The sequence below is a fragment of the Lagenorhynchus albirostris genome, chromosome 2 (assembly GCF_949774975.1).
Source record: "Lagenorhynchus albirostris chromosome 2, mLagAlb1.1, whole genome shotgun sequence".
Taxonomy (NCBI): Eukaryota; Metazoa; Chordata; class Mammalia; order Artiodactyla; family Delphinidae; genus Lagenorhynchus; species Lagenorhynchus albirostris.
The window spans coordinates 22,627,347-22,641,122 of record NC_083096.1 but is presented as its reverse complement, the minus strand read 5'-3'; the positions used below and the strand labels follow the sequence as shown (position 1 = coordinate 22,641,122).

General features: G+C 49.1%; 1 protein-coding gene across 3 annotated transcripts in view; it reads right to left on the bottom strand.

The window, feature by feature from the left end:
• Positions 1 to 13,776, bottom strand: part of EPHX1 (epoxide hydrolase 1) — a 40,505-nt gene that overhangs the window by 12,159 nt on the left and 14,570 nt on the right. Inside the window, exons 1-4 of one of the 3 annotated variants that reach the window (XM_060127947.1) lie at positions 10,848 to 10,962; positions 10,170 to 10,277; positions 7,704 to 7,891; positions 4,843 to 5,023 (exon numbers count right to left, since the gene is read on the bottom strand). In XM_060127947.1, the coding sequence (XP_059983930.1) occupies positions 4,843 to 5,023; positions 7,704 to 7,886 (364 nt within the window). In that variant the 5' untranslated portion in view covers positions 7,887 to 7,891; positions 10,170 to 10,277; positions 10,848 to 10,962. Of the gene's footprint in view, positions 1 to 4,842; positions 5,024 to 7,703; positions 7,892 to 10,169; positions 10,278 to 10,847; positions 10,992 to 13,776 lie in introns of those variants that run through there. The other 2 variants (XM_060127955.1, XM_060127937.1) reach the window with 2 other exon arrangements.

The following is a 13,776-nucleotide window of genomic DNA, read 5'->3' as shown; positions in this document are numbered from 1 at the left end:
CTCGGTTGCCTTACGTGGTACCGGTAGGTTCTCTGTGCCCAAGCTGCTGGGTCAGAATCGAGAAGCCAAACTGGGCTCAGAGGGTAGCACTGGGCCTGGCCAGGGGGTGAGGGGAGGCGGTGGTCACAGCCTAGGGCCCGAGCTGAAACCGTGGCCACAGGTGAAGGAAGAACAGACAGGCTGGGAGGCTGGAGAGCTGGGTTCTGGCCCTGAACCTCCACTTCCCTGCGACTCGGGCGATTCCCCCCTCCCGTCTGGAGGTGATGGGCTGCATTCCCCGGAGGCCTCTGAAGCCCCTGAATGTCTCAGACTCTCTGAGAACAGAGACTGGTCTGTGGCAGGAGGCCCAGGACAGGGGCTGGAGCCAGAAGCTCATCACAGAACAAGGAAGTGGCAGGAACAGGGAGGCCGAATAAGGAGGCTAGTGGAGATGAGGACAGAACATCGGGGAGGGGTCAGAGGTTGAGCCTTGAGCAGCCTGGAGCACAGGGGTCAGTGCAGAGACAGAAAGGACCCCGAAAAGGTCCAAAAGTGAGGGAGGAGGATAGCAGCAGAGAGAGTGACGAGGGAGCCTTCTTGGGCCAAGAAGGCTTTTCCTTGGGCTGGGGAGCCAGGAAAAGAGGCACGTTGAAGGCGTGCTGGGCCCAGGGCTGGGAGGTGGCCAGCTCAGCACTGTGGCAGGGGGGGCAGGGGCAGATGGCACGTGAAGCCGGGTCCAGCAGGAGGACCCACACTGCAGGGCCCAGGGCCAAGGCCAAGCTGCAGGCCTAGGGAAGTGACTGAACTGCACACGGGTTCAGTCACAGTGGGCTGCTTCCGTGATAAACTCCACGCAAGAAACTACCCCCTTTGGAGCACTTGTACCCTGAGAAGGTTTTGTGCTATAAACACTTGATATCCTGTGATGTCGTGAGGAGCCCTGAGACGGTCCAGTGGGGTAAGGCTTTCTCAAGCTTGCAAGCCTCCAGGAAAGAAACAGCCCTTTAATGCCTCTTGCCTCTGGGTTTTGAAACATGCTGTTCCCTCCTCTGGACAACCTTCCCCACACACCTGGCAAACTCCCATCCATCCTTTAAGTTTCAGCCTAGATGCCTCCTCTTCCAGGAAGCCTTCCCTTACACTCCCAGGTGGCATGTGGGGCTCACAAAGTTCCCGGAGCCTCTCCCCTCATAGCACCCCTTACGACATGCTATAATCACCCCCGAGAGCCTGTGAGCTGGGAAGGCAGGGACCTTGTCTTCTCTGTGTGTCACAAGCAGAATGCTTCGGTACAGGAGGTGCCCTGTCAATAGCTGCCGGATGGACATGGAAGAGCTGGGGTAACAGAAGGAGCTGAGTCAAACCCAAGGGAGCCAGGCCTCTGGCACCAGGGATCCAAAAGGCAACCTTCGGGGCTTCCCTGGTGGCGCAGTGGTTGAGAGTCCGCCTGCCGATGCAGGGGACACGGGTTCGTGCCCCGGTCCGGGAAGATCCCACATGCCGCAGAGCGGCTGGGCCCGTGAGCCATGGCCGCTGAGCCTGCGTGTCCGGAGCCTGTGCTCCGCAACGGGAGAGGCCACAACAGTGAGAGACCCGCGTACCGCAAAAAACCCCACAAAAAACAAAAGGCAACCATCGTAAATTACATACAAGGACCTGTAGGTACTTTGGCTTAGATAAAATGGTTTAGAGCCTCTTGTTAGGCTCATGACAGAAGGTATCAAAGTCCTCTAAAGTGCACAGCAACAACTGGTTTATATTTAGAATTATTCTCCTACTTATTGAAGTTACAGATTTAAAAATTATTCTTCAACTTTCTGAAGTTACAAATTTCAAATTTAAAGCTCTTCATTAAGCATGTGAGTTCAACTTACAGATATTATTCTATATATTTCTTAATCTAGCAAATGTTGACAATCATTCTCCAGGAACCTTTGATTAATGGGGCTGCATGTCTATACTTGCTTTATGACACTCCCTTAAACACTGTATAATTTCAATTTCCTTTATAAGAACTTTACTTGATTTGACTAACCAGTATATCTTCCACAAACTTTAAGTAACTCTCAGAATTTTTTTTTTAACTCTCAGAATTTTAATAAATTAAATTTATAAATATGGTGAGGCTTAAATCTTCCAATATTGCATATAAACTCAGGAAGATTTTCATATAAAATCACAGGTCTAAATCCATGACTCAATTACCCACTTTAAATTAGTACTGAAAAGTCGTATCTGTTACTTGCAAAGGCCAAATTCTCTTAAACATTACAAATATCTAAAATTCCAAACACGCGCAATTTCTTCAACATGAAAAATTATTGGTAGAGCGACCCACAGAATGGGAGAAAATATTTTCAAATCACATTATCTCATAGGGGATTAATATCCAGACTATATAGAGAACTCCTAAAACTCAACAACAACAACAAAAAACAAAGAACTCGATTCAAAAATGAACAAAGGACTTGAGTAGACATTTCTCCAAAGAAGAAAAACAAATGGCCAACAAGCACATGAAAACGTGCTCAACGTCACTAATCATTAGAGAAATGTAAATCAAACCCACAATGAGATACTACCACTTCACACCTGTTAGGATGGCTGTTGCAAAAACAAAAACAGAAAATAACAAGTATTGGCAAGAATGTGGAGAAACTGGGAACCTTGTACACGTCAAAAAATATTTACTCATTTTATTATTTTTTCATCCCCAAATATATATAAATGAAAACCTACTCTTCAAATGCAGGGAGGTCCTTGCCTATAATGTAGTATTTATTACATTTACAGTACAAAACATTCTCATATGAAAATCAGTATGCAGCTCTTTCACACGCAGTTTTATACATACTCACACACAATATATGTAAGCAGTTAGGACTTTTCTACTTACATATTCCTCTGGTGGAAAATTAGGAAACTGGGCAATTCCCACACTTTTCAGCCTTGGGAAGGTAAATACAACCTCTCTGAACATTTTTTAAGAAGATGAATTTAAAATGGTGCAACTGCTAGGAAAAACAGTATTAAAGTTCCCCCCAAAAATCAGCATAGAATTACTATTTGACTCAGCAATTTCACTTCTGGGTATATATCCAAAGAACAGAAAGCAGAAACATAAACAGATATTTGTACACTGATAATCATAGCAATATTTTTCACAATAGCTAAAGGCAGAAGCAACCCAAGTGTCCACTGACGGATGAATGGATAAGCAAAATGTGCCATATCTATACCATGGGGTATTATTCAGCCTTAGAAAGGAAATTCTGACACGTTACAACATGGATGAACCTTGAGGACATTATGCTAAGTGCAATAAGCAAGTCAAAAGGACAAATACTGTATGATTTCATTCATATGAGATACTTAGATTCAGAATCATATTTAAATTCATAGAGACAGAAAGCAGAATGGTGGTTTCCAGAGGCTAGGGAGAGGGAGGGAATGAGGAATTATTGCTTAATGAGTACAGAGTTTCAGTTTATTTATTTATTTATTATTTATTTATTTACTTTTGGCTGCGTTGGGCCTTCATTGCTGTGCTCGGGCTTTCTCTAGTTGCGGCGAACGAGGGCTACTCTTCGTTGCGGTGCACAGGCTTCTCACTGCAGAGGCTTCTCTTGTTGCGGAGCACAGGCTCTAGGCACGCGGACTTCAGTAGTTGTGGCACGCAGGCTCAGTAGTTGTGGCTCCCGGGCTCTAGAGCGCAGGCTCAGTAGTTGTGGCACCCGGGCTTAGTTGCTCCGCGGCATGTGGGATCTTCCCGTGCCAGGGCTCAAACCCGAGTCCCCTGCACTGGCAGGCGGATTCTTAACCACTGTGCCACTAGGGAAGTCCCCAGAGTTTCAGTTTTGCAAAATAAAAAAAGTTCTGAAGATAGATGGCTGTGCTGGCTGGATAACAATATAAAAGTACTTACTCCACTGTGGCGTTACACATAACAATGTACCCTTAATGGTTTAAATGGTCAACTTTATGTTATGTGTATTTTACTATAATTAAAAACACATAAATTTGTAAAAATTAACAGCATGAGTTTGATTTTCTTAAGCATTTCTATATTTGATTCTAAATCTTTCTGGGGCTAAAAAAATGTTTTTCCACTTAGGAAACTATTATCTCATCCCAAATGATCTTAGGTTACTTTCCCAAGAACATTTTGAGAGATACCTTCCCTTCCAGATGAAGTTGGGTGACAACCTGTGATACTGTTGGGACGGGAGATCTAGAGCTGCAGAGACAGGACAGTTTTTATTCGGACCTTGACTGACAGGCTGAGCACCCTTGAACAGTCACAGCATCATGGACTCCAAAGCTTCAAGGAGGGGCTGACTGACCGAGGCCACGCCCAGATCTAAATCTTATCTCCATCCTCTCAGAGATTGTTCTATCACTGAAGTGGACTGTGCATTTCTTTGGTTTTTAATTTATTTATATGTTTTCCTGTTTAGCTCTAAAGACCATTGGATTTGTAGGGGTTCTGCATTATTTTTGCATCCTCGTGGCGTTATACCTTCCAAATACATCTCAGTGACCAATAATTGAATTCTGGGTCTCTGGGCTTTATCTAAGTCATGTCCAGTATCTAAGGAAGGTGGTTCTTTCTTCTTCTGCCGCACTGGGAGGCATGCGGGATCTTAGTTCCCTGACTACGGATGGAACCCATGCCCCTGCGGTGGAAGTGCAGCGTCTTAACCACTGGATCACCAGGGAAGTCCCTAACCACTGGATCACCAGGGAAGTCACCAGGGAAGTCCCTAAGAGTCTTAACCACTGGATCACCAGGGAAGTCCCAGTACCTAAGAAGGCCGTTCCTGTGATATACATCCCCCTCCAGCTGGTGTTCTGGAAACATACCTTCAATCTTAGTCTTGAAGTGAGGATATCTGTTAAGACTCTCCACCTGCTTCCTCCAGTCAAATTCATTCCGCCAGTAGGAGATGACTTTCTTCAGATAGTTGGAGTTGAAACCGTAGTGGAAGCGGCTGTCCTCCAAAGGTGGGGTTAAACGGACCTTGTCAATCCTCTGGTGTAAATCCTGGAGCAAAATGAGAGCAAGTAGAGAAGGTGAATGAGGCAGAGCACAAGAGAAAGTTTGTTTCCAGAAGACAGTTCCAAACCCTGCAGCCACAAGACCCCAATATTATATATTTTATAACATTATTATATTACATAAAATGTATAATATATATTTTATATTATTATATTTTATTTATATATTTATAATTTATTTATATTTATTTTATATTATATATATTTTATATTATTATATCCTAGATATTATATATAATATATAATATATTAATTATATATTAATATAGTTAATATATATGATAATATATGATATATAATATGTATTATATATAATTATATTAATATATATTATATATAATATGTATAGCAGAGGCAAAGCAAGGTTTCACCAGACAAGGTGAGGATACTCCTGGTCTGCACACTTGTGCTCTGGGTTGTTAGGTTTATCCCAGAAGAAACCTCCTGGCTTCCCACAGCGGTGGCTGTTCCCAAACATATGTTCTTCACTTTCGACTTCAGGTTGACTTCTCATCTTTCAGTTTTTAAATGTATGAACAATACAGATCTTTAATTTACCGAGGCTTATATACAGCAAGGGTTGGCAAACTTTTCTGTAAAGGGCCAGATCATAAATATCTTAGGCTTTTTGAGCTGCAGCTACTCCACTCTGCCCTTGTAGTGTGGAGACAGCCGTGGATGGTACACGGACAAATGGGCGTGGCTGTGTTCCAAAAAAACTTTATTTATGGACACTGAAATTCGATGTCACGTAATTTCCACATGTCGCAAAGTATTATTCTTCTTTTGATTTTTTTCCAACCATTTAAAGATGCAAAAACTATTCTTAGCATGGGAGCTGTACAAAAGCAGGTGGCAGACTACATATAAAACAGATAATCAACAAGGATCTACTGTATAGCACAGGGAACTCTACTCAATATTCAGCAATAACCTATATGGGAAAAAAATCTGAAAAAAAAAAGGATATATGTCTGTATAACTGAATCACTTTGCTGTACACCTGAAACTAACACAACCTTGTAAATCAACTATACTCCGATATAAAATAAAAATTAAATTAAAAAAAAAAAACAGGTGGGGCTTCCCTGGTGGCACAGTGGTTGAGAATCTGCCTGCTAATGCAGGGGACACGGGTTCGAGCCCTGGTCTGGGAGGATCCCACATGCCACGGAGCAACTGGGCCCGTGAGCCACAGCTACTGAGCCTGCGCATCTGGAGCCTGTGCTCTGCAACAACAGAGGCCGCGATAGTAAGAGGCCCGCGCACCGCGATGAAGAGTGGCCCCCGCTTGCCACAACTAGAGAAAGCCCTCGCACGGAAACGAAGACCCAACACAGCCATAAATAAATAAATTAACTAATTAATTAAAAAAAATGTGGCAGGATGGATTTGCTGACTCTGATACGCAGCACTGAACGATACAGTACATCCTAACTCAGTTAGGATAAAAATGACAGACCCGGAGAGAAGGTACAAGTCTCACGGGCAGGCGTGCATCAAGCTGAAAGAGCAGCTCCAGCTGGGGAAGTTCAAGTTGGTCCACGGAGCCTCTCAAGTGTTACCCTTCCCAGAGTGTCCTCCCAAGCACTGCAGTAACCTCCACACAGATTTTAGGAATGTCAGACGCTGAGCCTAGGAACCCACTAAAGGAGGTATCGACAGGGCTCAGCCTCTGTCCTCAATAGCAACACCTCGTCAAGTGCTACCAAGGGAGCCTCAGTCTGGCTTCTCTTGGGTACAGCTGTCTCCGCTCTTTAATCCCATCCTCCTGAGCGCTCCCATGACGTTTTATCGGCACCTCTTACCGCATTTATCTCTATTAATCATTAACGTTTCTCTGTCCACATTTCTCAACTGCTGGACTAGGAGCTCTTTGAGGGAAGGCTCTCCCTCTTCTTCTAAGCACCCAGCACAGGGCCTGCACACAGTAGGTGCTCCCACACCCACAAAATGAAAAAAGGATGAGTAGGGACATCGCAGGTCCCACCCACCCTCCTGGCCCTGCTCAAGCCTCGCTCTCAGATCAGCCCACCCCACGATCATGTCCATCCATCCTGATTCCAGCCCCGTGCAGAGGACGGGCCTAGGCTTTGGAGTTAGACAGATCTGAGTTTAAACCCTCTGCTTATTATCTCGGTCGCCTTGGGTCAGTTGCTTTGCCTCTCTGAGCTTCACTTTCTGCATGACCGCAGGGACTGCATGTGACTACAAGGGGGCTGACACACAGTAGGTGCCTGGCCACGGCTGGCCCTGTGCCAGGTTCTCTGTGCAGCAGCATTAATGTCACCACGGCCTTGCTTTTCACTCACGATCTCCACCCAGGCCCTGAGCCGACAAGCTCACTCCCAGGGTTTCAGGTGGGGCACCAAGGAGGCAAAACCAGCTGCTTGCTGTGACCCTTGGGTCCGGCTGGCACCCACTTGCCGGCCTGGGTACTGCTGGGGCCTTGGGAAGGGGAAGGCGGAAACGGGGAGGGAAGGAGCAGAAGGGATGGGTGAGCAGAGCGGGAGAGCCCAGTGGGAGAAGAGTAGGTGAAAAAACACCCCCCCCCAGAGGAGCACTTCCCAAGCCCCTCCCCATCCCAGCCCCAGCCTGAGGCGAAGCCCCAGAAGGGACCTCCCCGCCCTCCCCACTGCTCCCTCATCTGGAAAGAGGTGCCTTACATTGATCTCCTCATCTGACGTTTCCACCTTGAATGGGCGGATGCTCTCGTCCTCCCCAGCTGTGGGCCTCACCCCGGGTCCCCACCATCCATCTTCAAGTGGCAAAGTTTCCTCCTTGTCCTTGGAGACGAACCAGTAGATGACAAAGCCCAGCACTGAGGCGAGGAGTATTTCCAGCCACATGACTCCTGCAAGGGGGATAGAATCCACCTTGACCTCTGGCCGGAAACGCCAGATCCCTGACTTCTTTCCCACCCAACCTTCGACTTTAGGTACTTTTGACCTGAAAAAAATAATATTATAAGCATAGTATGGAAAAATTGGAAAACAACAGAAAAAGACACAAAAATCACCCATAATCCTACTGAGCTATGAAATTCATGAGTCAAATTTGGAAAAGGTGAAGCTGTGTTGGCTTCCGCACAGCCCTGGGTGGTGGGCCTGCACTTCTGAGGCCTCATGGTTCTCTGAGGGGCCTCTGGCTCCAGACGCTTCAGAGAAGCTTCTCTCCACCCTCGTGACACCCTCCCCAACGGGAGGCGCAGGGACTTCTCTGAGTGGTGGGCTCAGGAGAGGAGATAGAGCCATGCTTGCCCCTTGCTATCTCTCTCTGAGGGGGGGTCTGTCCTCAGGGTACCCATAGGAGTAAGAGGGGAGGTGTGAAGAGCTGGGAAGTTAAGTTCATTCGGGGTGGGGGAGTGTTCAGTGGCCCAAACATGGCTACATATCTCAGTTGGTTGTCAACAGCTTTATTGAGATATAATTCATATACCATGTAATTCACTTGTTTAAGGTGTACAACCCGGTGGTTTTTAGTATATTCACAGATATGTGCAACCATGACCACAATTTTAGAACATTTTCACCACCACAAAGGGGAACCCTGTACCCTTTAGCTATCACCCTTCTTTGCCCCTCATACCACCCAAGGCCCCAAGCAACCACTAATCTACCTTCTGCCTCTACAGACTTGCCTATTACATTTCATATCAACTCAGCTCTTTTAACCCTCATTAGTCTGATTCCCCTGCTTTTTTCTCAGAAGGGGAAGAAAGAACTTAGTTCCTGCAAACCAATACCAGGCTGACATTGGCCCAGCATTATTATCTAGCTCCTCATCTTGCACATTCCCAGGGTAAGTAACCCCCCGAAGGTTCACATTCAGAGAAATGTGCGTGAATACGGGCACCGTCCTCGGGCCTGAGCCAGCAGAGGGTCTGCTGGATGCAGGGCAGTCAGGACCCCACCGGAGGAGAAAGCATGGATCTCAGGTGAGGCCTCAGCAGATCCACTTCCCAGGCCCATCCGGACTCTCCCTTGGAAAACTGGGGCAGGAGGAGGACGCTGCTAGCAAACCCACCCTAGGGTGACCTCTATCTGCCACAGGACTCTGCTGGGGGCTTGCTGAGGCTCTGAGGTTTGCTCCTGCCAAGAAAAGAAAACATGCACAGGCTTCTCCCGCCTCCCACAGAGAGACGCTCTGTCCCTCCCAGGAAATCCTACCCTTTGAGAACAGGGAGAAAAGCCAGCTGCTAGTCTCTGTGGTATTCGAAGGCAGGACTAGGCTTAGGGATTGTGGGGCACTGAGGAGCATGTGGGAAAAGGCAGAAGGCAGAGAGCACAGCTGCCCCCAGCAGCAGGAGCAGATGGACACAGTTCACGCAGTGGGAGGGTCACGACACAATAGTCTGGAGCTGGGAAGGCAAGGACTGTGTCTATCCTGGTCCCTGCCCTGACCCCAGTGCCCAGCATAATGCCTGCCCAGAAAGGCACTTTGCCAATATCTGTGAAATCAGCATACACGGTAAAAGCAAATAAGATAAATTTTGCAGGATGTTGTCAAGCACAGAGAGGCCAAGAGCACAGTTGTCACTTGCTGCTGGGATATAAATGCCCAACTTTCCCTTTTCTGCATAGAATTATCCCAGTGCTTTCACTTGTCCACATGAGCTCTGAGTTCTCACCCTTTGATCAGCTACTTGGGAAGCAGCCAGGGAAGCAGAGCTGTGGAGTTAGGGGCCTGCAGGAGAGGTGGGGCGGCTGCAGGCGCCACCCTCACTCCCCACTGCCTTTTTTTAATTTTTAATTTATTTGTTTTTTAGGTTTTTTTTTGGCTGCATTGGATCTTCGTTGCTGCGCGTGGGTTTTATCTAGTTGCAGTGAGCGGGGGCTACACTTTGTTGCGGTGCGTGGGCTTCTCATTGAGGTGGCTTCTCTTGATGCGGAGCACGGGCTCTAGGCATGCGGGCTTCAGTAGTTGTGGCATGTGGGCTCAGTAGTTGTGGCTCGCGGGCTCTAGAGCACAGGCTCAGTAGTTGTGGCACACGGGCTTAGTTGCTCTGCGGCATGTGGGATCTTCCCGGACCAGGGATCGAACCCATGTTCCCTGCATTGGCAGGCAGATTCTTAACCACTGCACCACCAGGGAAGCCCCCCCACTGCCTTTTAACAATTACTGGGTCCTACCAACTTAGCAGATCTGATGTGTGTGCAGCGTAGTTATGTCCCCGGACTTCGACAGCAAACAGAACCACGAGAGAGAATGTTGAAATGATCAGTGTTCAAGCACTGCATCTAAATTCAGGGAACCAGGACAAGGGTCACCATGATGGGCCACAGCCCAGGGCAACATAACAGATTCAAGGAGAAAGTTTAAAGCCCTTTCTCTTGCATCCTAATTAAGATAATAAGAATATTAGTCCTTGGTTCAAGGAGGGCGCTTTAGAGCCACTGATCTCGGATTACAAAGCGAGCTTTACTGCAGTGTGTTAATCTGCCACCTATTAACCGCCCTTTATTTAATGGTGGGTACTAACGCACACGAAGTAAGGCGCTCTAGGTTAGCCAGGTGTAACAGGTATTGACTGTCTGCAGGTGGGTTTTCCAGGGATGTGATAAACCATGGCCCATACAAATCCACCCACTAAGGAGTCAAAATTCATTGAACTTGACTTTCCTTTTCACTTAAGGTAAGAGTCAGAGCAGGCAAGGGACTTGCCCCAAATCGCATCGCACTTGTGAGGATTAGAATTTGTAGTCAAAGCATTCATTCCCTGTCTGTCATTGGGCATGTTGCTCCTGCCAACCCCGCCCCCATCCCATCTTGTCTCCCTTCAGCATGTTTTCAGCCTCAAGCCTTCATACCTGCTCTTTGGGACCCTCAGAGCACAGGAGCCACGACTGCACGCGGGCCGCGGCCGTCTACCCGAGTGGGTCTCTCAGGCCTGCACATTTTTTTTCCGAAAAATTAAATAATAAACAAGACCTTCCCCTTGCTGGTGCACAGGAGCTGGGGGTCCATGAGGAAGGAGGTCAGCGAGCTCCGAGAAGAGGCGGGGCCTCAGAGTCCGACCAATCAGAGTTCAGGGGCCCCCTGCGTCCTCAGGTTTAACTCCGCCCCCACGCTCCCTGGTAGGGAGGGAGAGCCGAGACGCCCACCCCCGGGGCGTGAAGAGTCTGGGCGTGCCGGGCGCCGGCGGGACGGCTACCCGGGTGCCGCGGCTGCCCTTAGGCCTCCGGCCCTCCTTGGCCAGGACTGCTGGTTTACTTAGAGTATGAGGAAAGTGGAAGTTTGAGGCTCAGGAGGGAAGGCGCCGATCTGCCTGCCCAGCTCCCTGCACAGTGCAGGCCAGGGCGTGGAGCCAGCTGGTGACTCTCCTCCCCAGGGCGGGCTCCTTGGGGTTGGACTCCCCATCTCCCCCAGTGGGGAGAAGCACCGTTCACCGGGAAACCCAAGGCCAGCTGGACTCTGGCTGCCGCAGCCTGGGTTGCGAAGGCGGTAGCACTAGGCAGATGACAGAGCCCTTACCTGCCTCCCCTCCCCCAAGGCCTCTCTAGGCCAGTTGGCACCTGAGACGAAGAGTAGGGCTGCATCAGCCCAACCTCCCTGGGTCGGCCAGTTGCTAGGTTGGAACCACTGAACCTCCAAGCTAAAGAGGAACTCAGCAACGTGAGTTCACCCCCCTCACTTCATAGCTGGGGAAACTGAGGCCAGGGGTGGCCGTGACTCACCCCAGGTCATGTGGCCAGGGAGCAACACATCTGGAACAAAGGGAGAAAAGGACCACTGCCCTCGCTGCCCTCTACTGTAACTGCTCTAGGGCAGGGCTTCTCAACCTCAGCACAACTGACATTTTGGACCAGATAGTTCTTTGTTATGAGGCCTGTCCTGTGCATTGTAGGGTGTTTAACAGCATCCCTGGCCTCTACCCAGTAATACCAGCTCCACCTCCTCCCCTACCCCCACCCCCACCCCACCACGCCCCGTGTGACAACCAAACATATCTCCAGATATGGCCGAATGTTCCCTGGGAGGGAAATTGCCCTCAGTGCAGAACCCATGCTGCAGATCAGCGGTTCCAACTTCAGGATGTGTTAGAATCACCTGAGAAGCTGTTAAACGATTCAAGGGATCTGGGGTATGGCCGGAGAATCTGCATTTCTAACTAGTTCCCAGGTAATGCTGCTGCTGGTGGTCCGGGGACCACACTCTGAGAACCTTTGCTCTAGACTGAATTATAAACTCTAAGAAGGCTGGCTATCTGTCTTGCTCCCCAAGGTATCCCAGTGAGCACCGAGCCCAGTTCTGGCAGATGCAGGAATCTCACCAACAGTTGTTGAATAAACACTTGGGCCTGACCGAGGTGGGAGGGACTGTGGCCCTTCTATAGGATCAAGAAGCAAAGAGAAAATGCTATCTCCAAGGTGAGCAGACAATCCCAGAGCCTCTCTCTGCACACAGACTGGTAAGTTGGTCCCGTGCAGAAAGCTGGATTCCCCAAGCTGCCCTCCTGGTTGTAACTCTCAGGGGGAAGGGTGGACCCATGACTCCACATCCATGGTGTCCAAGATCCCAGTTAGAAATTTGAAGAAAATGCTACAGTTCCAGGGGGGCCTGCTGCCCCCACAGCCAGGCCTGTGAAAGTCTCAGCAGCCTAACTATCACATTTTACCAACCCTCTTTTCCTAGGGAGGAGAAATTCCATAATCTGTCCTTCTCACAGCCTGCAAGCTACAGGCTAAACTCCTAGCCAGCCCCAGGAGGCACCCCGACTCTGGAGCCTGAAGCCATACAAGGCAGTTTCTCTGTCCCCCACAAACAGACCTCCAAATCCTGGGACAACCCTCCATTTCCCCCATCAGAACCCTGCTCTTCCTCCCTCAGGAGCCCGCAAAATCTCTTGTCCGTGAGCCGCCCTTGACCCCATGGCAGTGTGTATTTATGTTCGCCCCTGAACTCTCACCCCAGTGGGCTCAAGGCCTGAGGGTAACAGGCATCTTAGGGAGGGCTTCCTCGGACACTGCTGTGAGCACTTTGTATCATTGGACCCATTAATCCTCACAACAGTCCCGCTTTACAGATGAGAAAACCAAGGTTGTGTAACTCGTCTGAGATCACAGCCAGTGAAGGGGGTGGGGTTGGAGAGGAAATGTGGCAGGATTCTAATAATGACAGCCAGACCCACAACCCCCCCTTCCCCAGACCACCTCTATTCCTTATGCTTTGTTACTTGGGGAGGATTTTTCTGTACGATGAAACTGTGTGCTTCTCAAAGGCTTCTGTCCTTTTCAGCCCCAAATCCCCACCCACCATGCCTTGTTTGTAACAGGTGGCCGAACTGAATACTGTAATATTACAGAACTGAATACTGTAATAGCCAAGCCCGTCGTGACAGAGAGAGCTGGCGGAGGCTCAGGGAGACCACATGGCTCTGCTCAAGGTCACCAGGGGTTATGAGCTAGCTCAGGCCTGCTTGGGGCAGGGGGACTGCTGAGAGCTTGGAAGGAAGCTGGGGAGACGCCGTCCAAGTCACCTTCCTTGCAGGCGTCTTTCCTATCTTGCCCCAACCCCTCCGCCCCCTCCAGCTAGACTGCGATCTTCTGTTTCTTCTGTCTTCCCCGTGGCTCCAAGCACGGGGCTCTGCCCACGGAGGTGCTCAGTGTCAGTGCAGGCGCACACTTGAAGCTGCAGGGCTGGGGTTTCAGGCCCACCTCTGGCTGGTGGGCCTCAGTCCTACCACTGGACTCAGGTAAGACGCTGACCTTTAAGATGGAAGGGTCTGTGGAGGGTCCC